Below are 27,220 nucleotides of genomic sequence, written 5' to 3' on the forward strand. Positions count from 1 at the left end.
GCCCCCAATGACCCACGTGGAGTTGCAAGTGGTGATAACGTCAGCGAGCACATGCAAAGCTAAGGAGATAAGGGGCTGATAAGAGAATTTTTTTTCGGAACAGAAAAAAATTTTGGGCTTGGGAAGCTAAGAAGATAGGCAAATGCTGGGCTCTGGGGCGCCGCCAGCCAGTGCAGTGACCGCTAATGGTCACTAGAGGGGGCCCGGTTCAGCTGTCCCCGTATAATTCTTTCTTCCTTTTCCTTGGGACGACATCGCCTCTTCTTCTTTTCCCTCCCCAGACTTTGCTATTGCACAGCCCCTTCTTGCGTCCTGCGGCTGAGACTCTTTGCTCTGGGGAATTATTTCTTGCTTTCCTTTATTTCCCCCCTTTATTCTCTTCATCTAGCAGAGTCAAATCAGCAGGACGCTCAGAACCACCGCCATGCCTCATCCCGTCTCGCCGCCGTCGGGCCTCCCGACTGTGGTTTCGAAAGAGGCCCCTCCCCCGCCATCACAGGAAGATGTCGCCGCCTTTCTCAACACAATCTTCACTGCCCAGACGTCCTCTGCGTCCATAGATGCCTGCTACGGCCTCTGCGAACTCCTCCTCAACTCGGTCGGATCGGCCGGCCTGACCCAATACGGCGTCCTGGCAGAGGTCAAGAAGGCGGCTGCTGATAAGAAGAGCGGGCTCCGAAGAGAGAGCAGCCAGAACTTGCTTGGTGCCATCTTTGAGCGCTTCCCCTCGAGGGAGTCCCTGAGCGAGGTCGTGCTGCTGGTCCAGGACGCCAGCACCGTTGCGTGTGCCCTAGATGCCTTGTCGGATAAGGGCTCTGTTGTCCGCGAGGCTGCCCAATATGGCCTTGATGCGCTCTTCGCCAATCTGAGTGCAGAGGCCCAGGTTGTTGGACTGCTGCCCGTGTTGACGCAGTATCTGGAGAAGAAGACGGGCAAGTGGCAGGGCACCGTGGGAGCCTACCAGTTGCTGCAAAAGATGGCCGACAAGTCTCAGATGGTCGTAGGCATTACCAAGGAGGAGGCTGCTGAGAAGGACGTGCTCCGCGAGGCCATGGGTGCCAAGCTCGCCGCCTTGATCCCCATCGTCGAGGGCGGCATGCACGACTTGAAGACCGAAGTAGAGAAGCAGGCTGTTAAGACGATGAACTCGCTCACGACGCTCTTGTCCAACGACGATGTTGCTCCTCGGATTCCCCTGCTCGTCGATACCATGCAACACCCTTCTCCTCAGACGCTCCAGAAGGCCATTCACGCCTTGTCAATGACTACATTCGTCGCCATTGTCACGTCCCCCGTGTTGGCTCTGCTGACCCCTTTCCTTGAGCGATCCCTCAACACCCCCACCACGCCACAGGAGGTTCTCCGACAGACCGTCGTCATTGTCGAGAACTTGACCAAGCTTGTCCACGATCCTATCGAGGCTAGAACTTTCCTTCCTAAGCTGACACCTGGTGTCAAGGCTGTCTGCGACCGCGCATCTCTCCCAGAGGTTCGAGAGATTGCAGAGAGAGCCCTTGCAACCATGGAGAAGGCCATGGGCAACGACAAGGACATTATTGCCCGAACCACTGCCGATGACGTTGCCAAGATTCTTGACGAGGAGGTTAAGAAGCACAATGCGTTCTTGCTGCAGTTCGAGATTTACCAGCTTGCTAGAACCTACATTGGCGAGATGGTTGCCACCGATGTCAACTACCGCTTCGTTCAGCGAATCTCTGCCAAGATTGCTCCTTATCTGAAGAATCTGCTGCCACTTGCCGACGCCCATCAGCAAGTCGCCGATGCTATCCAGCAACACTACGTGGAGGAGGATGAACGCCGCTATGGTGTTCCCGAGAAGGAGGACGATGGCGAGGTCGAGATTGTCAACGCTGATTTCTCCCTAGCTTACGGTGGTATGCTGCTGCTTTCCCACACCAACCTGCGGCTTCTCAAGGGTCACAGATATGGTCTTTGCGGCCGCAACGGTGCTGGAAAGTCTACCCTCATGAAGGCTATCGCCGGTGGTAAGCTGGAGGGTTTCCCTCCTCAGGATGTCCTCCGCACATACTACGTCGAGCACAACCAGGGCGAAGATGCCGACATCAGCATTCTCGAGTTTGTTGCCAAGGATCCTGAAATTGGTCCTCAGGGCAATGACCACATCTCCAAAGTTTTGTTGGAATTCGGCTTTACTGACGGCCCTGAGGGTCGCCAGTCTCAGGCCGTCGGCTCCCTCTCTGGTGGTTGGAAGATGAAGCTTGCCTTGGCCCGAGCCATGCTGAAGGGTGCCGATGTCCTCTTGTTGGACGAACCTACTAACCATCTGGATGTTGCAAACATTGCCTGGCTTGAGAACTACCTCAAGACACACCCTGACATTACAAGTTTGATCGTATCTCACGACTCTGGCTTCTTGGATAACGTCACCACCGATATTTACCACTATGAGCCCAACAAGAAGCTCGCTTGCTACAAGGGCAACCTTGCCGCATTCGTTCAGCTTCGCCCCGAGGCCAAGAGCTACTACACCCTTTCGGCATCCAATGTCCAGTTCAAGTTCCCTCCTCCTGGTATCCTGACTGGTATCAAGTCTCAGACCCGTGCCATCATTCGTATGAGCAACGTCTCTTTCACCTATCCCAAGGCTCCTAAGCCTTCACTCCAAGACGTCTCTTGCTCTCTGTCTTTGTCCTCACGAGTGGCTATTATTGGACCCAACGGTGCTGGCAAGTCTACCTTGATCAAGTTGCTTACCGGTGAGACCATTCCCACCGTTGGTAAGGTCGAGAAGCACCCCAACCTTCGAATTGGTTACATCAAGCAGCACGCCCTAGAGCACGTTGAGATGCACCTTGAGAAGACTCCCAACCAGTATTTGCAATGGCGATACCAGCATGGCGACGATCGTGAGGTTCACATGAAACAGACTCGTGCTTTGTCGGACCAAGATCGTGCGCAGATGGATAAGTTCATCGATCTCAAGGACGGCAAGCCTGCCAAGCAAATTGAGTCGCTTGTTGGTCGTCAGAAGTACAAGAAGACGTTCCAATATGAAGTGTAAGTGCAGTTTGAGAAAATGCCTCCCCCAACGTTTGGATCCAGAAAGCTGACTGTCAACATAGTAAATGGCGTGCAACTCTGCCCAAGTACAACACTATGATCTCTCGTGAGACCCTTCTTGAGCTCGGCTTCGACAAGCTGGTGCAAGAGTTTGATGATCACGAGGCGTCTCGTGAGGGTCTTGGATACCGTGAGCTTCAGCCATCTGTCATCTCCAAGCACTTTGAGGATCTTGGCCTGGACCCTGATATCGCCAACCATAATGAAATTGGTTCGCTGTCTGGTGGTCAGAAGGTCAAGGTTGTCATTGCTGGTGCCATGTGGAACAACCCTCACTTGTTGGTTCTGGACGAACCTACCAACTTCTTGGACCGAGACTCTCTTGGAGGTCTAGCCGTGGCTATTCGAGAGTTCAAGGGAGGTGTCATTCTGATTTCCCACAACGAGGAGTTCGTTGGAGCTCTTTGCTCTGAGCAGTGGCACGTCGACAACGGACGAGTTGCCCAGCGCGGTACTGCCGCTGTCGATCTTGCCCGTTTCGAAGACAGCCGTCCTGGAAGCGGCGTTACCAGCACTGCAGTCAGCACTGCAGCCAACTCCGTCGTGAGCAGTGCTGTCAACTCTGGCGTCGAGGATAACGGTGAACTCAAGTTCAAGGCCAGAAAGAAGAAGAAGATGACCAAGAAGGAACTCAAGGAGCGAGAGGTCCGTCGCCGTCTGAGACACATTGAGTGGCTCAACAGCCCCAAGGGAACTCCTCACCCCCCTGACACCGACGATGAGGAGTAAAAAGTTTGACTTTAATCGGGTCAATTTTTTTTAATATGTGGGAAAAGAAAAGTTTTTGCTTTTGATATTTTAGAGGCACTTTTATATGGTGCGCCTGACACTTTTTTTGAGTTGGGATGCGATATACATGCGTGTTAGCGGTTCTGGTAGAGAAGCTTGCATACGCTCGCGCACGCTCTGTGGGAAGGAACTGGATAGATAGAATGAGATGGATAGCTGTGATATGGGTGGAAATCATACACGACTTTTTGGAAGTCCATTGGTGGAACGAAACGAGACGGCATAGAGGCGTTTTTTCGGCATACAGATAGATTCTTTTTCTTTCTTTCTTTCTCTCTGTCCTGGGAATACATATATCATTTCGTATAGACTTTTTTTTGTTAAATTGTCAATGAATGGATAAACGGTGCAAGTCTATCGTCTACCTACCTTTATGGTAGCATCAATATGGTGATTCTAAACATCAAGTTACAACAGACATATTCTATGATATATATATCCAATTATACTATAATTTACTAGCATCACTAATACACAATCCACCGTAAATTTTCATGCCTCTTGATACCATCCCTCCAGAGTTTTTACCTAAATACGCAGTGCCCAAAATACTCCCTTCCCAAAACCTATCCACCACTTTAGAAGTCTTCCAGCGTTTCCCAGATTATCCTCTCCTAGTAGGTAGTAGTATCAATAATTATGCGTTCCCAGAAGAAGAAAAAAGTCTAACAATAAAAACACATTATGACATAGTTTGAAAGCGCGTGCAACAAACATCATCTGTATAAAAATGCAGCAAAAAGAGAAAAGCAAAGACTCAGACAAATTCATATCTCATTTCCCTTTTTCTTTTTCTGTGGAGAGATTTTTCGCAGAGATTTTATAGAAAGGTAAAGGGATGTGAATATGTCATGAGCCTTTGCTCTGTCCATTGAAAGTCAAAAACGCCAATCCCAATGTATGTGATTTTTTCACCCCCCTGTGGCTTCAGTGATCATATTATCAATGCAAAACATCAATTTACCACGAAAAGGTCATGAGGGCAGGGTTCAAGGCCAGAGGCAAAAGGAAATGAGAAGCTGCAACAGTGGCCATGGGCAGAATGGCAACGAAATCCTTGATTTGCCAGTCATAGGGGACAAACGGTGCCTGAGCAAGAATAATCATGCCGACAATAAATACCAGAGAGAAGATCATTGAGAATTTGAACTAGACATAATGTCAGTAAATGATTCGCGTCAAAAACCAAGAGAACAACTGGTAAGACAACTCACCTTTTTCAAAACCTTGGGAACTTCAATGAAAAAGTTGGAAAATTCAGCTTCTTTACTGGTGGCACCCCACGTCATGTTAATCTCAAACATGTGAGCCAGCAGAGCTTGGCTGACGTGTAGCGACAAACCACCAAGGAAAATGGCCAACATTAGAGTCCACATGAAATTCTCAAACAGGGCGTAAAGCAAGCCGCGCTCACCAACACGGTAGCGCATGACGGCCAAAGCAATGTTACCAAGGCCGTTGAATACAATGATGATGGAGAACCAGACCTGCCATGAGTCGACATAGTACTTGTCCAGGTAGCCATTGAACCATCCCATCACGAAGTAGTTCACCGCAGTCAAGATCCAAGCGGCTCCAATAGCATAGTAGGTACCAATGTAAGAAATGACAGTGACCTTGGACGTGAATCGAATGTTGGAAAATAGGAAACGGCGGAACAAGGGAGTAAAGGGACCGCGCCAAAGCCAAGTTCGAATAGGGTGGAACAGAAGCTCGTTGCAGCCGTATGCGTATTTCTCCCATCGAGCAAGCTCATCGTAGACAGTCAAAGACACGCCCTCCTTGAAACCTTCACCAGCCCAAGCAGCCAGACGAATGATGTATCCATTGACCTGCAGACGTAGAGACATATCAAAATCTTCCGAGACGTGGCTTTCTGACCAGAACTTGTCGTATCCATCTTCATCCTGGTACGCGACTTGTTGAATGGCAGTCCAGCGGAGAATAGCGTTGTGACCGACGAATGGTGCAACATCACCATTTGACACGGTGTATCGGATGGCAGAGTAAATAAGATTGGTGAAAAAGGTAATACCGTTCTCGAAGTAAGTATGGACAACTTGCATGACACCGGAAGAAAACTGCATGATACCGACATCGGGAGATTGCTCCATTTCAGAAACAGCATCAAGCAAGCAGTCAGCGGGAACACGAGTATCAGAGTCGATAAGCAGGATGTAGTCTCCCATACGGATGTTACCATCTGCCCAGGCGCGACCGTCAGCCTCCAGGACTTCCTTGAGAGCTTCCTCATACGCCATCGCCTCGTCATTCTGGGACCACTCAGGGGGACGTTCAATTGCCTGAAGTTTCTCTTCGACCTTGCAGGAAATCATAAGAGCAAAATTCATGTTGGAAGCCTTCTTGAACTTGCCCTTGCGTGTAAAGCCGTTTTCTCCATGCTTTGGACGAGCAACCCAGCCAATGCTATTGTCAGCGTAGAACTCAATGCGAGCCTGGCGATCTTCTTCAGAAATCAGCTGCAGACCGTCGTCATTGATGAACATGTTTGCAGAGCCGCCTTGGAGTTCGTATGTAGACATGGCCTGTTTGATAGACTTGACTGTTGGCATAATGACACCTTGCAGACCTTCCTTGTAGACAGGACACTGGATAGTGACGTGAGGTAGAATGGCACTCTGCAGACGCGGCGGAGGACGAGCAGAATAAAACTTGGAGTTGATGGTAAGCTGGCGAATGGGACCGAAGATTTGAGCCAGACAACCAATGATAACCTGGGCAAAAAACAGAGTGAAAAACACTTGAACAGGAGCCAGCGCAACGAGCGCAAGGCGTATGTATGTGCTGTCGACGGAGACTTCAATAGCCAACTGCCTCCAGGCAGCACCAAGAGAAACAGTAACTAGAGCCAGAGTGAGAGACACGAGGACCGTGTTCTGGAGATGGATAGGCCGCTTTTCAGGTATGATTTCGCCACTCTCTTCGTCAATCTCAATTTCAGCCGCGGGCGGACCTCGCTTTTCGTCGTTTTCTTCCTCATCCGGGTTACCAGCCTTCCAGACCAGCTCCATAAGTTCGGATTCAATGGCCTTGGCGCGTGCGACCAAATGAAGAGCATCGTCGTCCCAAACGACCAAGAGACCTTCAGAAGCGACAAAAGCGGCGAATTGATACTTGCGAGCACGCGGCAAGTCATCAATTGTGGGAAGAATTTGTACACGTAGGCCGTTCATGAGTGGTACATCAACAGCATCTGGAGACCATTGCAGGAACGTTTTGATGACACGAGAGTTGACAGTCATGGCACACTGGACGTTGAGAGCGGCACATGCCAAAGCAAAGGGAGAACTGGCGAGCTGCGCAGGACAAGCCATGTAGTGGCCCCGAGCCTTACGAAGCAAAACTCCCTCAATCTCTCCAGATCCATCACTGACCCAGAGCTGAGAGCACTGCTGCTGGTACAGATAGTTGACCATGACCTCATGTTTGATATCATCAAGAAACAGGGAGCTCTGAATTGATGGAGTAGATGTGCCAGAGCTAGACTGAGGACGGGAATGAAATCTAGGCGTAGGTGCCTGGAGGTCCATATCGTTGACGGACGCGGACGATGGCGACTTTTCTGATAGTACTGACTGCCGACCTTCATGTTGTAACCGAGGAGGAGGCGCCAGTTTGGCTGGCGGCGGTGGTGCAGGAGTTTCCTGCTCAGCCTTTTTGGTGCTCGCTTTGAAATAGCTTCCAAGACCCATCTTGATGGATATGATCTAGAGATGCTGTAAAGAAAAATTTTCCAGGTTTACCTTCCCTAGGCAATGGGCTTATATATAAGTCCCAAGCCTTCTCCAGGAGTTTGAGGAACCGCGGTGAGTATTCTTTCAAAACTCTCTCTGCTTCTGTTGTGAATATCTCTCTGGTGTGGATGTGTATATATGGTGTTGAGTGTTGGCAGCAGGACAAGAATGTCCTATGCAGTGAGATATGCCGTATGTAAGTGATTGTAATCCACTAAACAGGACAGCACGGTCTCCGATAATATAAAGGAACCAGATGTGCTATTGCAAAGTGGGGAGGACGATCCCAGGCAACAAGGCCAGGCACTTGAAAGAAACGAGTGGTGCTGTAAGTGAATGTGGTGTGGACGAAAACGAAAGCAATGCCCGAACACCTTGTCCAGCTATGCAATATTGGCCGAGTATGCAAAGCCTGCAGGTCTGCTGAGCGAGGGGAAGGAGGCAGAAGATAAAGAGGCGCAACGACGTATAAATGAAGTACGATTAGAGAGGGAGAAAGGGTGGGTGGAGGGGGGTGAAGCAGGACGATTGTTGAGGATGCACTTACGGATGATAGACCAGGGACGACATTAGGCCAGGGCCTGTGTGGCAGCCCAAGAAGGCTGGTGGGCTAGACTTTCAAAGCATCCCGATCGGTGGTTACCGCTCGATCTCTCGGTCTGGTGTATGAAGTATCGTCATGCACCTCGGACATTGTGGGCAAAGGCAGCACCTCTGCGGCTGGAGCTGAGAGCAGAAATGGAGAGACAACAGAGTTTGATCAAAGCCTAGCAAGGGGAGGGGGGTGTGGATTGCGGCGCAAGGTTGTGGGCGCAACAAGCTGCAGCTCTTATGCGCCAAGGTGCATATATTGCTGTTGTGGGAGGGGATATGTCGAGGAACCAGAGCGAGCTGATGGCAAATGGCCTCCGCTTGAACGCCACGCCAAGGATGAAGACTTGCAAATGGTCAGTATGATAGGAAGGCAAAGGAGTACGGGCCATCATGTCGGCAAAGCGGCGAGCCAGGAGAAGATCTGGCTCGAGTTCGTGCCCAACCTCCAGCAAACGAATCAAGTCAGATAGGCGGCCAGATAGAGCTCTCACTTGGGAGGCACCGGGTTCTGAATGATGCCAGGCCACAGCCTCCCTGTGGGTGACAGTGTAGTGGAGGACAGACAACTGGCTGAGACCCCCTTCAGGACAAAGAAAGCCTTGTTCTGGGAGACAATTGCTTGATGGACCCCGGACCACTGCCCACGTTTTTCTCGGATCAAAGCACCACTCCGTAACACACACACTTAGACCCTTGCTCAGCAATCTGGACGATTATCAATAATGACTGACATGGAGTGACGCAGCTTTCTACCTAGGCTCGTCGTAAACTTAGACCAATTCCCGGAATGCTATCGCGCGAAGCAGTGGCAGCTCGTTTATGCTTTGTGTGCCTGAAAATAGCACCAGGCCAACGCCCGTTCGGGGGCAGAAACCGATGCTGACACCTGCGAATAGGCTTTTCTCTATCTCTCTTCGTGTTTGCCTCTGCGGAAACCGTCCGCCGACGGACTGGCCCACCCCCCAAAACAGCCGCCGCCATGGTAACAATCGCTGTGGATTCGTAGTCAAAAGACAGTTTGTACCAGTAATCCGGACTTTTTCTCCCCCGCCCAGCACTACCAGGATCTTGGCTAGCTGGAGTTTGAAGCGGCTTACAGCGCTGCTTCGAACGGGCGGTCGAGTGCCAGAAACTCGACGACTGCTCGATATCAGTGGCGATTGCTCAGGGCGTTGAGACAGGGTGACCCCAGCACACGATGTCGTAGCTTTCTCAGTATTCTCTTTTCCTCGCTTTTGGCTTTGTCCGGCTTGCCGTTGTGGTTCTCTTGGCGAATCGTCCGTCAACTTGGCGCAACTCCCACGCATGCAAGGCGGTGGGCCGGGCAGGGCGTGTCCTTAACAGCTCGAAAAACCGGCAGAAAAAAAAAGAGGCTTTTGCGGACCAAAGAGTGGGTCACGCGGCCTGCTTAAAGCAGCGACAATAGCGGCATCTAACGGTGCTAGCGCCATGCGTCTACCGCTGGCCTTCGCCTGGATATGCACTCACCAAGGCATTATACGATCCCTCCAAGTCAAGGACCAGAGGCCGCACAATCCGCAGTCCCGGATCGGAGTATTAGGGCAGACTGTCTCCCGGCAGTCGTGCTTCCGTCTTATCGGCGTGGCCAGGCAGATCGCGCGAGATGCAGCGTATCGCAAAGGCGTGCTAAGAACCTGTAAGACACCAGCGAGATTGCCCAAACTCTATCTATGCATGATAAACCACGCAACGGGTCAGCCTGGCAACAGATTGCATTGGCGTCGAATCCCAGAGATAACGGCATTCAATGCTGGCCCTGAGCCTTGGCCAGCCACAAAGGCGCGTTCCTGACGACCGATTGGATCCTGCGGACACCAAGAATGCTGCACGCCAGATTCAGGATAACCGCACACGCACGGCCGGCGCCACCGCAACAGCGCATCAGCGAAAAGCAAAGAGAGATGGCCAGAGACTCCAGCCTCCGTACCCCTTGTACAGGGTCGAGAACATCCTCCCTCACAGCGCTACCCGCGGTTTGCTTACGAAGCGTTGCGAACAGTAGGAGAAGCCGCCCTGCAGGAGGAGAGCAGCTATTCAGGAGAAACGGGGGCTGCTTCAACTATCCAACTGCAATACTAGTTCGCCGTCAGCTTGCCTCCCTTGTGTTCACTTAAACGAAGCCTATCGTGAACGCCATACAGTAGGTACAGATATCCATGGTCTGCGGTGTGGATGCGTTGTCTGCAAATCAGGTGCCGTCAACGGGCCTGAGCGTCTACAGTATGTAGATGCGCATAATGGCACGGAATTGGTGCCTGGCACGAATATCACACACAAACCAGCTATTTTTGGGACCTTTTCCTTGGGGGTATCGTATTTCCACTTTTTGAGTGGGTAAAATTTACGTGTTTGTTTGCATCAACGTGGACCCAACTGGCACACTTTTGTGTCTCTCCCATAGCCGCGGGTTCAGCACCGTCGGCATGGAACGACGGTAGGAGCATTTTTGCTACGGCCTGATTGTATTTGGCAAAATTCTGCAAATCGTTCTTCCCATTTTTGCCCATACGTGTTGGGTTTAGATGCAGGGGGGCTGAGCTGAAAACTGCTGTAGGAGCACCCAGCACTGTCGGTCTATCCGTCAACTTAGAGTAGTCCAAAAGGATGGTATGGCTATGTGTGTTACTCACCTGATAACCAATCTGATGCGTAAAGTAGTATTACCAAGGCCGTAAATTCAGGATACGGCCTTGCGTCTATCATGACCTACCTACCATCTCAGACAGTCAATACACCTTGACTCTCCTGCACCAAGGGTTTTGTGGCTGCCGCCGAGCTTCGCGCCTTTGCAGAACACTTTATCATTCATTGGGTTCCGCGTTTGCCCATGCGCCTGCCATGTGCCGTGTAAACGCCACGGCAATCTCCCTTTTCATTAGCAAAAAAAAGCCACATTGTTACGAGAGACTCACCTGAAGTGAATCAGTCAGCCGCCCCCTTATTGACCAAGCCTCAAACCTGGGCCACTTACACCAGCCTCGGTCAAGGCGCGCCGACACTGGGCGTCAATCTGGCAGCTCATTCCACATTTGTGATTAGTCGCCCATTCTGCATGCATTCGTCGCAATTTCAGGCCACTAACCGCTCCCACGTAGTTTGTGCTACTCTCCATGGCATCTCAGAGATAAGGGGGCAACCGCCATCAGCGGGTAACCACGTCAACGCGGCACTTGTACTCACTAACACTCCACCACAAATTCGAGACCGGCGTGGCTCGCCAAGAGCAGAAAGCAGATTGGTAATTAAACATCACGTAGCCCAAGAAATATGCATTGTTCAGCTCAGCCATAGTGAATTCCATCTCCGCTATGGCTGCTTTTATTGAATCCGCTAGACTAAAATCACATCAGTCCTCGACTCACCGTATCTACAGAAGCCCTGCTTGGCTCGATTTTGCATTAGCATATCGCATACGTGTTTCTACATACATCCATGTTGCATTAAAATCCTACTTTGGTAAAGATGATCAGATCCTATACGCATTGAAACGTGTTCATGCATCGCAGTACATTAGATCTAATGTACGGCTGCAGCACTCGCCTTTTCCGGACCAGTAGTAAACGTCAAATACCGATACTAGGCAATAATCAGCTTCTTAGAATAATGGAATTCATCCAATAGTACCAGAAAAGTATCCAAGTTGCTGATAGAGTGAAGAGCAGCTCAAAAAGGGAAGAAGAAAGAGGATGCTAATGCAGCCGTTCGGAAGATATCCTTAGCCACACGCCCATAACTTGCCGCTAAGAACTGATTGAAAGATCTGCTCCGGTAGGTATCAATAGCAATCCAATCTTTTACCTAGAGTTGGTCGTCATGTCAGGAGTATAGGTAGGTAGATAAGTAGCGATGTAGGTATATAGATAGATAGTGGATAGGTACCCGGTGGATAGAGTCAATGGAGGCTGAATGAGCGGTACCACAAGCGATAACGAATGTCTCAATTACAATCTCTTTGTAGTATAACACTCACCGAAAAAAGAGTGAATTTACGGATTTATTGTCATTCAGGCACCACAGCCATTGTGATTCCGTAACCAAAAAAAAAAAAAAAAAAAAAAAAGCCTAACATGCTGACGTCTTGCATTTCAGCCTTATCTACATCCCTGTTTTCAGCTTCATCCAATACCACAGTACGTACATATATGCGCATGCAATATACAGTATACCTAGGGAAGGGAAGCCAACAAAAGCTGCACCTACTATACCTACTTGGGAGAAAGCCTGCCTTGCCGCATTGATGGACAAAATCCTGGCTTCCATGGTGTATTCTTTACTCTCCCTTGCAGAAGCCCGCCCTTGGTCCTATGCAGCCTTGCTGATAGAAACATACTAGCTCATCCAAAATTCTGATCAAAAATAGTACATACTTCTAGCACAACTAATGCTGATGAAAATAATAAAATTGTCACACACCACCTGCCAGCAAAGAGACGCCTTTCCTTAAACGACTTACATTCTCCGGACCCCTGGTCTATAGCTGAATGCTTCACCGCATTGACCTTGGCTTGGCTTATACGGGCTCTCATAACTTCTACATGTACAAGGAAGTCAACTGTGGTGGTAATAGCTTGCATCAAAGCGTCGAGGCAGCATATTACTGTTTTCTCAAAGTGCATAGTAGTAGGTAGTATCATATTAAGCAAAAATATTATAAATTTTGTGTACAGCATAAGAAAAGAAAAAGAAAACCAGTAGATATGTATCTCAAAACGCCCATTATCCGTTAATCTCACGCATCTCATCCAATAGCCAAGAAATTTATGCCCTCCAAACCCTCCGACTTAGTACACCATTATAAACACCAATCGTAAAGAATCTGTTGCCGCGTATACCCAATTTTAAACAGTTAAAGTCCCTTCGCCGTCGTGTCTATAGCTACCTGCGTAGATGAAGATGCAAAAAGTATGGCTCACAAATCCTCGTTGCCGTCACATTGCTGCATAATGACAACGCGGCTAACCTCAAGCTGAGGCTGCGTCCATGTAGGATACCAGGAGTCGCGGGCATTCCAGAAATCCTTTTTGGCATTGGGAGATTGATCCAGCCAAGGCTTGCCAGATTGGCCATCTTCAAACCAGCCGTTGGTGCCACCGACAGCAAGGTTCATGATGAGATAGAACTCTTGGTCAAAGGGGGTGTTGTCGAGGCCGGTCTTACTCCATATGTCGACTAGCCTAGTACCATTGGAAGTAGAGTCAGGGAAGCCACCTCGATTCCACATAGGCTTATTGAAGTTGGTGTAAGTGACTTGCAGCAGTCGGCTGTTGATATACGTAAAGAGATACTTCTGCGACCACTCAAGGCCAAAAGTGTTGAATCCACTGCTGTAAGTGGTGTGCAGCGCCTGACGCTTGTTATTAGTCTTCCACCAAGCGTCATTAGCCGGGTCGGGCCCCCAGTGAAGAGCAGACGAAGCAATGTTGTTGCCGCCTTGAGCATAGGTATGGTTGTTACCACGCGACTCCATGATATCGATTTCTCCAGAGGCAGGCCAGGGACCATAGGTGTCATTGACGGGCAGCATCCAGATAGCAGGCCACAGCCAGTCGCCTACAGGCAGCTTTGCAGTGACTTCAACACGGCCGTACTTGATTTTTGCTCCCTTGAATGTGTTGATGCGGCCAGAAAGAGTAGGGGGGACAATGCTAGAGTTGCCATTGGTGGTGTTAGTGGCCGCGACGCAGCTGTAGTAGTCCTTGGAGGTGCAAGTGCCGTCTTTGAGCAGATCGATAACGTTGTTCTTCTCAACGAGATCAGCACTTTGGAGGGTTGCCTGGATAAAGAGGTTGCCATTTTGGACATAAACATTGCTATCGCCACCAGTGGTCTGCTCAAACTCGCCATTACTGATCAATAGGTGTTAGTAAATCATTATGAAAGTTAGGTCGACATTAGAAAAGCATGCTTACCCAAAGCCGCCAACCTGCACCTCCTTTGACCAAATGCTAGGATCAAGCCCGTTGCTAAAGTCGTCATCCAAAACGGGACAGTACTTGTGGTGGACAACACTGCGCATGCCGTCCCAGATCAGGAACCCCGAAATACAGAGGCCAAGGAGGATACCAAGGAGGGGCAGGATCGTGACCCATTTCTCCTTGGGATCCGTCTTTTGCAACCAAGGCTTCTCAATCTCGCCTTTCTTTACCAATCGTGAGTGGAAGTATCGCTGGCCAGTGCCCTCGAAAGGGCCACCGCTGGAAGATTCAAAACTAGAGGCCGGCCTTGAGCCATCAGGGCTAACAAAGGGATTTGTGCCAGTCCCAGGAGCATTGGAGGCGCTATCAGTGCTATCAAAGATGTTGCGGCTGCCATCTGTGTTGGGGGTTCCAGGGCGAAGAGGTGTTGGTGCACTGGAAGTGGCAGCCGAGGGGACGGGAGGTCGCCCGTAGAAGTTTTGCTCCATTGGGAGTGTAGTTTGTGTTCAACGCCCGAAGCAGCACTAATGGCAACCAGTCGAGTTGAGAAGTATTGCGTGTCTGGAATCGAGAGATGGGAAAGCCTGAGCCAAGACGCAGTCCTGTGTCTTATGAGACACGAAAAGCAAACAAGAGGCCTGCGGCGTGGTGGGGCTCAAGAGAGAGGTGGTGATCCGGCTTTGATATGCTGGAATGGAAAGGCCAGCACCGACAGGATATGCCCGGCTGCAACACAAAACAGAAAGAAAGAAAGAATCGGTGCTCCTTAGACGAGAAAGAGAGACTGCAGATGCTGAGGCAGATGAAAAGAATACCTCGTGGGCATGCCGGAATAATAGACTCGAGCCTCTCAGCCGCTGCTGAACGGGTACGTACAGCGGATGTATGATGGGCTCGAAGCTTTTCTCTAGACCGGTGCAATGCTCGCATCACAAACTTTTCACATTTTCTTTTTCTGATTGCATCCATTAGTGCTGGCATCAGTGGCACTGCCCGGCCTGTCCAGCGGAGTCTCGCCAGCCAACCATGCCGCAAAATCAAAGCATCGAGGGCGTGTGCTTAAGCCGGCCCCTTGCTAAGCTGGGATTTGGGGTGGGGGGCCATGCAGGCGCTGGAGATGGTGTTGGCCACTTTGCTGGCTCCATCTCAGCCCCCTGCAGTGCCATGCCAGCTCGGCTCTGTCCTATCAAGCCGCTGCGAGGATGAACATGGCGCCAGTCAGCGCGGGAAGCGGTAGAGAGAATGCAAAAAATTAAACACGGGGCTAACACTGTCCGGTATGCTTAGATCTGGCCTTGCTTTCTTTTTCTGCTGCTGCTTTATCTCCGCGGCCGCACAAATGCTAATCCGAAGCGCAAACGGCCGCGAATAGGTGCTTGCACCAAGACACAATAATCCCTCCACTTCATCACAATCTCTTCCTCCATAATATCGCCCGTTGCGACCCTGCTGGCGAGATGCCATTATCCATAGGTAATTTTAACGCGGCAGTTGTCCTACAAAGCCATTGGCATTGGTGATTGTACGTTGCATCCAGCCACAGCCCAGGCTTGAGCCATGCAGCGTCTGCCATACCGTATATTGCTTGCAACTATTGATCCGCCGCATCCAATTGCATCCGCTCCACCATGCCAGAACACCAAATCAAAGAGCCCTGTGGTAATACGTAGCACTACGTCTACCGAGGCCAGTTCCAAGCAAAGAAAAGAGCCCATGTTTGCCGCAGAGCCGAGCCGGCCTCTCGCAAGCAAGCCTTTCGCATCAGTGTTCACAGGCGCCCTTGGCTCTCTTACAAGCACCAGAAGCGCTAGAAGGCTACCTGTTTATTCCCCCAAAGCGCTAAATGGCTAGATGGGCCTGGCGCACTTTTGTCACGGGCTGGCTCCAGCGGCACAAGCCGGAAAGTGGGCTTCGACGCCTGGTAGGCAAAAGGCGCGCAAAAGCAGCGACGCTGGGCTGTCTATGCGTGCGATTAGATGCCGCTATGGCTGTCGAACCAGCGCTGTATCGTGCTGGCGCCGCCTGCGCCACTTTGGCGCTCAACGTGCCGTGCCTGAAGATCCCCTGGTCACCGCCCAGCTTGCTCTCACCGCCTTTGGATACGCCCACGCCCTCTCTCTTCCGTGCATCTTGTGCTTGATCCTTCCAGAGTTCCAAAAGTTTAGGTGCATTTACGGAATACTGCTCCCGCTTTAGCACTAGCCAGGATGCGCTGAAAGGCGCTATCTGGTAGCTACAGATCAGCGCGTCGCTAAGACGCTGGGAACCTCGTAACAGCGAGAGCTGCCGCACAAGAATTCATCCACCGGTGCCGCGTTAATGCTGCCAAGAGGCCAACCCAGGGCACAAAAAAAAAAGTTCACTGGTGATTCTCTCGGTCTTATTTTTGTGTGTGTTTATTCCCGCTAGACGCTTGCTAGACTGCGTAAAAGACGTGACAAACTTTGTCGGGTAAATTGAGAAATCGGTGCAGCATAAAGCGACCATGACAAAGTTCCGGCTACTTGCACGCATGATTGATTCCTGTAATACAAAAGTACTAGAACGGACACTTGGTATATCCAACGTAGCATAAGGCCCTACGAAAATCGCCTAGTCCGGCAAATTGACTCGGAGCTACTGGCATTGTTTAGCACCATTTGACATTTTGTACCTGAAATTGTCAGATTCAAGGCTCAGGCACGAAACTCAACTCAACTACCAAGGTATCTTATCTACTAATCAATCATCTCATTTTGCTGCTTAATGTGATAACCAAGTCTTTCATCCGGTTGCCAATTGCTCCGTGCCGACCGCGTCCACGTTACAGGAAGGTACAATGAACAGAAGCAGAAGAAAAGATGATAGATATCACGTCTCTCCTACATGCCATGCGGATCCCATGCGGATCCCACTGTTAAACTTTCTTGCCGCTAGATGAAACACATAAAGCCCTCACATACTCCATACACCCTTACAACTGGGGCTTCATCAAACTCTCATCTGATAAATGCGAGTTGTTGATATCGGCGGCAGGAAAATGAAGAGAAACGGCAATACCAAGCGTGGCTTACAGCTAGTCTCTCCACTCAGCTTGATCAACTCGAACGACTTGGCATTCTCATCTTACAATCTGCGGCCGATGCAATACGATGATGACTGAAACCGCCCCCCATGGGGAAAAGAGTTGATCGGCAAGCGGCACGAAAGTCGCAACTTGAACTCAACAAGAGTGCAACTCGGATAGCTTTCGCCGATAACAACATATGCAACGGGCGCGGTGTTTTCAGAGCCTCCAGATCTACCACGTGCCGCAAAACAAGGAGCGTCTTACACATCATTCGACTAAGCTCTTGTCTTGCTTGTGGATCGTCATTATTGTTGAGGACTACGCAATAACTGATGAATATCCTGCGGCGAAGTCCGGCTTGGCGAGATGACCGTTGAAGCTTTGACTTTGGCTGGATGCTGCAAGCTCAAACAACTATTTTTTTGCGGGCAGTTTTCTACTCTGTTGCTGAAACAAAACTATTTAGTGCAGCGATACAGCAGGAGCTGAGATTCGACTCCGCTTTGTGGGGAGTGGCTTTCTTTCGACATGCTCCCCAACGCTTGCTTACTCTTCTCCAATATTGCACCATCCCTTCAACTCCCAATGATCAACATCAGTATTGAGGCCGCAGGGGGTTCGATTCAACGCACGATATATCAGGGATTGTTGTATCATACAGCACATCCACTGCCAATACAAGGAAAAGAGACAAACTCCTATGGTTGGCAGCACCTATGGCTATCATCTTGCCCAGCGAGAAGCTGCAGTTGTCGACAGCCAATCGATGAGACTTGCTCTATTTTTATCGGCACAGCTAGCGTCTGGGGCTTCCTGTTGGCTGCATGTCTCAGTCGCAACAGCCATTCCGCTGGCGCATGCGGTTCTCGTATCCGAACAGACAGAGGTGCGTCGTGGCATGCTTCTATTCAGAGAAAATGCACTTTTTTTTTGTTCCCGGAAGGCTAACCGAAAGACACGACTCGCGAATGCAGTTGGGCACTCACGACGGATATGCCGACACTTCAGCCTCGAGCATCGTGAGAAATCCACCTACCGATGGCGTAACGCAAATTACATCAATCGTGCAACCAGAACTGATTTCGCATGCTAGCTCGAATCCTTGCGTTGCCTGCTAATTTACTCAGTGTCACCCGGTTTACCAATTGTCTCCGTCCTTTACATCTACAACTCAACTCATTTTCCGCCTCTTCGTATGACCGTTGCATCTCCTTCCAATCCACTCAATCAGGACAGTGGCGTGCACACGAAAATACAAATAGACAGCGCTCATTGAAAGCAATTGCGTTATGGTTTTTAGAAGTTTCATGTACATGTTGTGCTGACAACTGGAGTGAACTCTAACAGTTGGTATCCTTGGAAGAGCTGAAGGCCTCCACTTCTCTCACAGGCCCCATCTCCCATCTAGACTACTCAACTTCTAGCTGAAGCTCATCTTCGTGCTGTGGCGGCGGTGGATCAGCACGGCTCATCGGGTGGTTCCATAACCATCGTTCCCACAACCCGATGTCTCCATAACACTACGGCGTGACGGAGCCTGACTCGGACGAGATCGGGTAGTTCCCGATGGGGCAATACAGGGTTCAGGTCTTATTATGTGGACATTGTTTTTATCGCCTCTTTTTTTCCCCTCTCGCTGTTCTTCTGCTATCAGGCTGCCGTGCTGTGGCTTCGCCAGTAGCGCAGCGCTATTCCACTGCGTAAACGTTCCGCTTTTGCGGTCGCGCTTGTGCTGCACCAGGGCTCGTATGGACGCAGGACCGCAAATGCCAGGGGTTGCCATATCGCAGAGCAGCGCGGCGATTGGACGGCGCCGCACTGTCGAGATGCATATTCCGTGCCAACGTTGCATTAAACACAGCAGGACAATGCAGACCGGTCTCTTGGCCGTGCAGCCTATTTGCTTGCCCTTCCTCCTCGTATCCTCGGTTGCAAGGGCTCCATGCCAACACACACATACACAAACTACTGCGTCATTGATGCAAGTTGCGCGCCTTTCTAGCACCGCTTGCCTACCCCTCCAGGCCAGGATTGTTGTTGTTATTTTTGCTTGCGTTTAGTGGGCTCCTTTCTATTTGCAGTTTTTTTTTTTTTTTTTCTTTTCCTCGCTCCCTTGCAGGAGCTTGCTGCAGCATCACGGCACACCCATGCCCAGCCACACTTTCAGCTGGCAAAGTAGCATTAGCAAATCCATCCATGTCATGGATACATACGATAGCATACCTACTTGTACATACATGCAGCTTGCAAGGGAGAAGAGAAAAAAGAAGCCCGGGCCAATCAAGCCTCATCCCAGCCGCTGGATGCTAGCGGCAGGCTAGCTTTTGCGTCCGGCCGCCGCCCAAACACCATGGCCAGGAAAAGAGGCCGCAATGCCGATCATCCAGGAACCTCGTAAGTTTTCTAGCCAATCTAGAGAACACGCCCGTTTGGCGATATACTCGGTGCTACGGTAGTGGCGTGGATAAGCATCTTTTCGTAGGCGGTCAGTCGTTCAGCTCAGTCAATATCTCTCTATAATTCTCTCTCTTCCTTGCATGCTGCCAGCTCACGGGTGTCCAAGGATCATATCATAGATACCTAATCATATTATCTTTTCTGTTTGTTGTCCATGTCACTGCCTGATATTCTTCGAAACCCAACAAGTATATCTATTTTGTTCATACGCCATTGGCAACGTCCAGCCTCCTCATAATATTCGCCTATTTGCTTCCGCGCTCTGAGTTGTTGTGCTATAGTTGTAAGAGGCGTCTAGGACATCCTGCATCGCTTGGCTTTAGCTTACACACTATTGTCAGGCTATTTTTTCAAGGCCATCCATACCCCTTGAAGCCAATTGCTTTACTCGGTACTCGGCAACCAGACCTGAGGGCGACGACAACAGCACTTCTCAACAACCAGAGATTTCTATTCCTCTAGTTGTTGTTTTATCTTAAATCTGTCAAGTTCAATAGCTGCTGTTGTTGGTTGCATACCGACATACGCCTTCTTTTGTTCTTTGTTTTCCTCGTCGTTATTCAAGACACTTTTCTCAAGTTGACCTGACTTTACACGCCCTCCCTCCCTCTCTACGACCCTAATCTCACAGCAGCAATGTTATCAAAAAGACTTGCGGCCGCGGCAACGCTGTTGGCATCTATCGCTTCAGCAAAGGTGGTATCAACAGCCACTGCGCCCCAAGATCTGGGCAGTGTGCTAGCCAGCAACAAAGATCTATCCACGTACTATGAACTCATTCAGGTGCGTAATATATAAGATCCAGTCATCGCCAGTTGATGCTAACTAGCTTCTGTAGAAATATCCTGATGTTCTTCTTCAGCTTCCCAACTATGCAGGCGTAACAGTATGTTATTCTTTCTTCTCTTTCATTCTTTTTTTTTTAACTCATAAATACGTCTGACCTATATCCTATTGTCAATTCTTTACTAACCTTCGACAAACTAATAGATCATTGCACCCTCCAATGAAGCCTTTAAAAACATTCCCTACACTGCCCTCAACGGCGTGTGGAACGCAACTGACAAAGACACTACCGTGCCTCTCTTGCAATATCACATCCTTCAAGGAACTGTCGCCACAAATGCTCTCCAGACAGGTCCGACCTACGTGCGGCCAACCCTCCTGACCAGCACACGCTACACCAACGTGACATCTGGACAGAATGTCCTCATCGCCAAGCAACCCGGCGACGACGTCGTCTTCACTACCAGCATGGGCACTCGCTGCACCCTCACCGAGGGCGACATCACGTTCCAGGGCGGTCTCATCCAGGTGGTTGACAACTTGCTCGTGCCTCCCGCGCGTTTACAAAACACATCCGAGGCCTTCAGCGTGCCTAATTTCCTGGGCGCGCTCTACGCCGGCAAGCTCATGCCCAAGGTCTCCTACGAGGAGAACATCACAATCTTTGCGCCCATTGACAGCGCGTTTGCCACAATTGGCGGTTCTCTCAAGCACCTGGACGCCAAGAGCATTGCCCGAATCATGGGGTATCACATCGTCCCCAACCAGGTCCTCGTCTCCTCCGCTCTCACCAACGGCACTCGCCTCCAGACTCTCGCGGAGAACGCCGCCGGCAATGCTCCCGAATCGCTCGTCATCCGTCAGGCCGGCAACAACAAATACGTCAACTCGGCCCAGATCGTCCAGCCCGACATCCTCCTCGCCAACGGCATCATGCATCTCATCTCCGACGTGCTCAACCCCGATGCCGATGCCGCCGTGCCAAACCCCACGGCGCTTTCCCAGGCGCCCGTCTTTCCCGTCAGCTCGGCTCGTAACCCTTTTACGTCGGCGCTGCCTTGCACCGTGAGCTGCCCCGTCACAACAACTTCAGCGAGCAGCACTGCAGAGCCCACAACCACGAGCACCAGCATATTCACAACCAGGAGCAAGGATGTAGCTGGAGCTTTTGCTACGGCGGATATGCGTGCTGCTGGAGTGGCATTGGGTTTGCTTGGCGCTGGAATGCTGTTTTAAGAGTGGAGGGACTTGTTTGTTATCTTTTATTTAGAGAGATGTATATATTCTTTTTCCGATTTGAGGAGGGAGGATGTTTTTTTTTTTTTTAAAGCAGATGTGTGGACCTTCATTGGTAGATGGAAGTAATGAAACGTTTTAGATGTTCGGGATTTTTTTTTTTTTTTTTTTTTTTTTTTTTTTTGGAATTAGGTCATATAATAAAGAGGCATAATTATCCATGACAACAAGAAGATGATTATAGTGACCATGAGTGAGTATTCATAAATGAAGTGCCTTTAACTGCCAAGTTGTTTCTTATTCAATGGATCTAGTGGAACTTCACTGCAGCATATATACCTACCTATTCAATAAAAACATAGTACATCTCAAATTAACCTGGTACAATGATGTAATGCCATATCTGCCCGATCTCTTCGTGTTTGGTCCAAGCATAGAGTGAATAATAGTCTATAAACTAATTTTTTAATTAAAATATTCAGAAATGGCCATAATCCTCATTATATACTACTCCATAATCTACCTACTAAGAAATTTCAAGCAAAAATGCAGGGTAAATGCATTTCAGGAAATAAGAGCAAGCACCATACGTTCAAGACAAGAATGATTAATTCCAAATAGCACACTGTGAAGCAGCAAAGACGGTATGACATACAATCTTTTATTATTGCAGTGATATCTCGTCTATCTCGAGGCAATCGCCCAACATACGCAAACCATTTAACTAGGCTTATCTAGCCATCATGATATCTGTAAAACTTCACAAGCCCTATGAGTTATGAAACCCAGCGGTTCCAACATTATTGTTGTTTGTCCATTTGCCACAGGCCCCCCCTTGTGCCTTTCCTTTGAGCTCCCAACGCCATCAGTGGTTTTTAAAACAAGAAGCAAAGATTATTTCCCAAGCCTAAAAGACATGCCATTAATTAGGGGCCCTTTCCCTCTTTCCTTTTACCTATAGTTTCGACCTGTGCTACGATCGTCGTCGAAACTGCGGCTGCGACTGCGGCGTCGGGCATCATAATCATCATGCCGACTAGTTCCATTACCTCCCCCTCCTCCTCCACCCCGTCGTCTGGGTCCTGGTGATCTGGATCGAGAGCGAGAAGAGTATGAATCGTTGGATCGGCTGCGGTATCGACCGCCGTCGCCACCACCACCACCACGAGATGGAGGGCCACCGCCAGGTGATCGGGCCGGTGATAACGAATTGGGTCGGTAGACATCAGAGCGAGGACCGTATCGACTTGCTGGAGAGAGGCGACGGCGCCCACCGCCTCCTCCACCACCACCCATCGGGCCAGAAGGTGGGCCTCCTCCGCGAGAGCCCTGGAAGGGGACTCGAGGGTCAATGTTGGCGCCGCGCCGAGCTGTAGGGGGTGCGGGCGATAGCTTTCTGCGCTGTAGGACGATGGAGACGTTGATAACGGCGCCGTCGACCTGCGCCTCGTGCATGTGTGAAATGGCGGCTTCGGCGTCGGCTTCGTGATCGTACAGGATGTATGCTGTGCCTCGATTTGTGCCGACTATAATTCGTCCAAGACATGTTAGCAACAACGACACGAAAAGGTAAATTAGAGGTCGTGAGGCGGCTCTGTATATGACTGACAACTTCGGTTGATTGGCAGATCAAGATCCTTGATATGTCCAAATTGACCAAATATCTCATAAAGATGGTCCTCGTTAATGTTCTTCGACAGTCTCTCTACCACAATCTATTTTCGTAGCCAAGTTAGCACCTGCGTTTGTCCTGCGCTCGATTTACGTAGCTTTCATACCTTTGTACTCTTCGCCAGAGGGCTCTCGCCGGGCGATCGAGAATCCCTACCGCGATCACGGCTCCTGTTTCTGCTAGTACTCCTATGACGTCCATTGCGACGAGGAGGCGGCGTAAACGATCGCGATCTGGATCGAGGCGAACGCGACGGGGATCGCGAATCGTAGCGTCGACGGCGATGCGCTGGTGGCGGCGAGCGCGAGTCGTCAGACCGGGGAGGAGACCGTGACAAGGACCGGCGGTACTCTCGAGATGGTGAGCGCGACGCCATTGCTGGAGAATGAAACGTGTTGGCGCTGTTTTGTGGTGGGAAAGATCGAAAAAGGGAGTGTGGTCTTGGGGAGCTTTCTACGAATCCACCAGAGCTCCATCACCGTTTCTGGGAGCGTTGGCGCACATTGAATGCGTAGTCACGTGATAGCTGCGGTCAGGCTCATTGCTTGCCGTGACAGCTTGGCGACAGCTGGAGCGCGGAGGCCATGGTCGAGACAAGCGTATGTTTGGATCATTGGATATACATTAAACGCTATGTGGGCAAGAATCACAAAGGTTGGCAAATGTGTAAACTGTTGATAACACCGTGGTTGACTGGCACATAGATAACTCAGCTTATCATTGGGATGTATGTCACTGCCCATAAAATCAGAGCAACTCACGGCGAAATCTAATTACTGGAACAGGACAAGCTACCACTCGCCTAGCATAGCATATGTTCCTCGAAAGTATTATCAATATTTATAATCCCAATAGACCGCTAGACAATGCTGTTGATGGAGTTGACAGTCTGTTCTGAGATCACATGGTACCTTGCACAGCGATCCAAGCTCTAATGGAGTCTCAACGTACTAATATGCGTCTTCCACTATAGCGCTGCACATTATCAACTGATGTGTATTTCTCCGTAAATCGTCATCATCAAAGTCAGAGTCTAAACCAAAAGGCCGCTGCAGCCCCTCGTTACGACTGCTGCGTACGTGAATTGCCTCTTCTAAAACTGCTGATGCTTTGGAGGTTGGACCATTGCGTGGAGTAAACTGATACAGGCTAAGCGAAATGCTGCAACTTGGGCGGGCTGAGTTCTATCGAGACCATTCCTACTTGTGATATAGACTGCGGCTGCCTGATCCGTCGTCAACGCCTCAGCAACATGATTTGATGAGACAAGTTTGTAAATATAATACATATTTATTTATATTTCAATCGGCCGCTATATTTCCAGTCAAGCCTCCCGCCATTAAACTCCGTAAAGGATGATGTTACATTTTCGTTTCGCCTCTTTTCCCCTCTTATTCCATCACATTCAAGGAATATCTCTATAAGAATCCCCACTTCGTCGCCAACTTGTCCATCACGGAACAAACAGGGACATGATCTAGAATAAGCTTAGGCCTGAGAGCCCTTCAAAGCCTCGCTCGCGGCCTGGGCGGCACGTCGCAGTCGAGCCTCGAGGTTGGAATCACCCAACATAGCACGTCCGTGAGAGACAAAGTCATCGTATACCGGAGCCAGAGCATCGGATCGAAGATCGCAGCCATAGTAGAACAGGACGCTTCCGTTGCGGTTAAAGCTGCCATCGGCCTTCTCAAAGAACCAGGTCAAGTTCTCGTCATTCTCATTGACAGTCCAGGCAAGGCTAGGGTGGTCCTTCTTGATGGCGGCAAATACGTTCTCCGCAACGTTGGTGAGCCAGCCAGACTTGGTGATGGCTAGAGTAGCAAGGGTAGCCATCGGTCGGTCCTTTCCAGCTGGCATAACAATAGCAACACATTGCGTCGCATCGTCGAAATAGGCAGTGAAAGGATTCTCCCTCAGGAAGTCAATGAACCGGTCAACAGTTGCTTCGGCATCGAGACCCCCACGCTCTCGAATCAGGCTGGCCTTGATCTTATCCAAATCCTCAAACTCTGAGACAGAAGTCACCTTTTGGACCTTGTCTCCGCGTCGGATCAGAGTACCGGCGCCAGAGTCTGTAAAAAGCTCCTTTTGAAGATCGCTAGGGTGGATAATAGCAACGCTAGATGTCCTGGGAAGAGTATCGAGAAGCTCCTTGATCTGCTTGATCTTAAGACGTGTACCGTAACGGCACCAGGGCTGTGCCATGAGGTGATCAAACTCCTCGTCCAGGTTAATGTGCGAGATCTTCTCTCCGTCGCCGTTGAATAGACCACCCTTCTCGGACAAATACACCACCTTCAGAGGCTCCAGTGAACGAGCAAGCTCAGCTGCGGCTACATCTGCGTTAACGTTGAGAAGCTGGCCGTCTTCAGACTCAGCCATAGAAGTAAGCACAGGGATGTATCCAGCCTCGATGGACTTCTCAATTGCTTCCTTGTTAACTTTGGTGATCTTTCCGACATACTGCCATTTCTCTTTATCCAGGTAATCGGCCATGAAGGCACCGCTGAGAGACCTAGTCGCAATACCTAGCTCGTCCAGTCTGTTCACTAGTCGGAGATTCTCTTCAAGGAAGAGCTTGCGGGCCACACCCAGTGTCTTGGCATCGGTAACGCGGATACCCTCTTCGAACTGAGGCTCAACGCCGGCTTCCTCGAGGAGGCGGTTGAGCTGAGGGCCAGCACCATGCACAATGACCGGGTAGAGACCCAGCTCTGTTAAGAAAAGAAGACTTCGAGACAATTCCTCAAGATACTCGGTTCTGTGTAAAGCAGCGTTATTAACACAGCACTCATATTGGTAGGTACATATTTACAAAATAGCGCCTCCGACCTTGATGACGGCGAATTTCTGGGACGAGACAGAGGTGAAGAGCTTGAGATACTGCTGTCCCTCGCGCTTGCTGCCGATGCTGCTCACGGTCTGGGCGACAATCTCCCGAGTTCGGTCCTTCGCGGGAAGAGCTAGAGACCTCGTCGCTGAGATACCCCTGCGACTGGCGTTGAGAGCAGAAGCAACAGCCGCAGCTCTGGGAATACCTCGTCGAGCACCGGCCCGCAGGGCCACAGAGGCTGCAGAAATCATGTTTCACGAAGTTTTCTGGTCCAATTGACCCGGCAAATTGGAAAGTAGCAAGATATGAGGATGCGCAAGGTTAAGATCAGATAAGAAGAGTCACTCAAGCTTGGCCTAGCAAATATGTGGGGGGAGGGGCAGAAAAAACAACCCGCCCGAAATCGCTCCCAATTGCGGGCAGGCGGTGAAACCCTCCCAGCCAGACAAGATGGATGTTCAGCTGTTGGTCACACTCTGTGCAAGTAAAAATGATGTGCATAGGCGGAGCTTTTGGCCTTGATGTCAGAATTCTCATGAGCAGTAAAAGAGCTGCGTAGATCTTGCCGTGAGTGATGTCAGAATGCGATTAAACAGCAGTCGGAACAGGGCATGTGATAGAGTCATCACTAGAGCGGTGAAAGCGGCTATAGCTTGCCCATACATATTTCAGCTCTACCTACATGGACATATATGTTTGGCGAAACAGTTTTGGCATTTGAGCCTCGGCACGATAGTGACATAAACAGGTCATATTAGTTGGAAGATGAATAGGGAACTCGCTCAGCCAAACTATTATGTGAGAGCGTTGGTAAGAAGAAAATTCGTGTTCGTGATCTACTAATTCCCAAAGCCATTTCAGTACGTGCAGCCAGCGAATTGATCTGATTGGATTAGAGAGGTTCTCTTAGGCTCTGCTGATAACCTGGCTGGAGAAAGTAGGTCGAAGAATGTCTCAGAGATCCCATTCAAAAAAAAAAAAAAAAAAAAAAAAACACTGGCTGCGTCATCA

The 27,220-nt window shown here is 50.0% G+C and overlaps 9 protein-coding genes across 9 annotated transcripts; 4 read left to right on the forward strand and 5 right to left on the reverse strand.

The window, feature by feature from the left end:
* Window positions 1-143: 143 nt before the first annotated feature.
* On the forward strand, window positions 144-4,305 carry TrAFT101_009916 (uncharacterized protein). The gene is made up of 2 exons (XM_024902491.2): window positions 144-3,039; window positions 3,105-4,305. The coding sequence occupies exons 1-2, from the start codon at window positions 425-427 to the stop codon at window positions 3,829-3,831; spliced, it is 3,342 nt and encodes a 1,113-aa protein (XP_024761151.1). The 5' UTR covers window positions 144-424; the 3' UTR covers window positions 3,832-4,305.
* On the reverse strand, window positions 4,132-8,723 carry TrAFT101_009917 (uncharacterized protein). Its single transcript, XM_024909757.2, has 2 exons — window positions 5,106-8,723; window positions 4,132-5,040 (listed from the first exon to the last, which is right to left on the reverse strand). The coding sequence occupies exons 1-2, from the start codon at window positions 7,602-7,604 to the stop codon at window positions 4,852-4,854; spliced, it is 2,688 nt and encodes an 895-aa protein (XP_024761150.1). The 5' UTR covers window positions 7,605-8,723; the 3' UTR covers window positions 4,132-4,851.
* Window positions 8,724-10,008: 1,285 nt separating this feature from the next.
* On the forward strand, window positions 10,009-10,263 carry TrAFT101_009918 (uncharacterized protein; the record flags this gene model as incomplete). Its single annotated transcript, XM_066128795.1, has 1 exon — window positions 10,009-10,263. One exon carries the CDS (start codon window positions 10,009-10,011, stop codon window positions 10,261-10,263), a length of 255 nt encoding a protein of 84 aa, XP_065984919.1.
* Window positions 10,264-13,170: 2,907 nt separating this feature from the next.
* On the reverse strand, window positions 13,171-14,664 carry TrAFT101_009919 (uncharacterized protein; the record flags this gene model as incomplete). Its single annotated transcript, XM_024900033.1, has 2 exons — window positions 13,171-14,107; window positions 14,171-14,664. The coding sequence occupies 2 exons, from the start codon at window positions 14,662-14,664 to the stop codon at window positions 13,171-13,173; spliced, it is 1,431 nt and encodes a 476-aa protein (XP_024761148.1).
* Window positions 14,665-14,700: 36 nt separating this feature from the next.
* On the reverse strand, window positions 14,701-15,069 carry TrAFT101_009920 (uncharacterized protein; the record flags this gene model as incomplete). The annotated part of the gene is made up of 1 exon (XM_066128796.1): window positions 14,701-15,069. A coding segment is annotated over one exon (369 nt), but the record flags the coding sequence as incomplete, so codon positions are not given.
* Window positions 15,070-17,925: 2,856 nt separating this feature from the next.
* On the forward strand, window positions 17,926-18,343 carry TrAFT101_009921 (uncharacterized protein; the record flags this gene model as incomplete). Its single annotated transcript, XM_066128797.1, has 2 exons — window positions 17,926-18,111; window positions 18,200-18,343. 2 exons carry the CDS (start codon window positions 17,926-17,928, stop codon window positions 18,341-18,343), a joined length of 330 nt encoding a protein of 109 aa, XP_065984921.1.
* A 1,975-nt stretch (window positions 18,344-20,318) lies between these two features.
* On the forward strand, window positions 20,319-21,704 carry TrAFT101_009922 (uncharacterized protein; the record flags this gene model as incomplete). Its single annotated transcript, XM_024909756.1, has 3 exons — window positions 20,319-20,465; window positions 20,521-20,568; window positions 20,673-21,704. The coding sequence occupies 3 exons, from the start codon at window positions 20,319-20,321 to the stop codon at window positions 21,702-21,704; spliced, it is 1,227 nt and encodes a 408-aa protein (XP_024761144.1).
* Window positions 21,705-22,346: 642 nt separating this feature from the next.
* TrAFT101_009923 (uncharacterized protein) lies at window positions 22,347-23,813 on the reverse strand. Its single transcript, XM_024906667.2, has 3 exons — window positions 23,483-23,813; window positions 23,314-23,419; window positions 22,347-23,230 (listed from the first exon to the last, which is right to left on the reverse strand). Exons 1-3 carry the CDS (start codon window positions 23,750-23,752, stop codon window positions 22,656-22,658), a joined length of 951 nt encoding a protein of 316 aa, XP_024761143.2. The 5' UTR covers window positions 23,753-23,813; the 3' UTR covers window positions 22,347-22,655.
* Window positions 23,814-24,864: 1,051 nt separating this feature from the next.
* ARG6_3 (Protein arg-6, mitochondrial) lies at window positions 24,865-26,460 on the reverse strand (the record flags this gene model as incomplete). Its single annotated transcript, XM_024908054.2, has 2 exons — window positions 24,865-26,137; window positions 26,192-26,460. 2 exons carry the CDS (start codon window positions 26,458-26,460, stop codon window positions 24,865-24,867), a joined length of 1,542 nt encoding a protein of 513 aa, XP_024761142.1.
* Window positions 26,461-27,220: the final 760 nt, after the last annotated feature.

This window comes from Trichoderma asperellum, chromosome 6, assembly GCF_020647865.1.
Source record: "Trichoderma asperellum chromosome 6, complete sequence".
Taxonomy (NCBI): domain Eukaryota; kingdom Fungi; phylum Ascomycota; class Sordariomycetes; order Hypocreales; family Hypocreaceae; genus Trichoderma; species Trichoderma asperellum.

Excerpts from the sequence above, each read along its gene's own strand:
- TrAFT101_009916 (XM_024902491.2), top strand. The coding sequence starts at position 425 with ATGCCTCATCCCGTCTCGCCGCCGTCGGGCCTCCCGACTGTGGTTTCG. Across the intron at positions 3,040-3,104 it reads AAGACGTTCCAATATGAAGT|TAAATGGCGTGCAACTCTGC; the intron begins GTAAGTGCAGTT and ends CTGTCAACATAG.
- TrAFT101_009917 (XM_024909757.2), bottom strand. The coding sequence starts at position 7,604 with ATGGGTCTTGGAAGCTATTTCAAAGCGAGCACCAAAAAGGCTGAGCAG. Across the intron at positions 5,041-5,105 it reads TTCCCAAGGTTTTGAAAAAG|TTCAAATTCTCAATGATCTT; the intron begins GTGAGTTGTCTT and ends CATTATGTCTAG.
- TrAFT101_009923 (XM_024906667.2), bottom strand. The coding sequence starts at position 23,752 with ATGGCGTCGCGCTCACCATCTCGAGAGTACCGCCGGTCCTTGTCACGG. Across the intron at positions 23,420-23,482 it reads CTCTGGCGAAGAGTACAAAG|ATTGTGGTAGAGAGACTGTC; the intron begins GTATGAAAGCTA and ends CTACGAAAATAG. Across the intron at positions 23,231-23,313 it reads TCTGCCAATCAACCGAAGTT|TCGGCACAAATCGAGGCACA; the intron begins GTCAGTCATATA and ends GACGAATTATAG.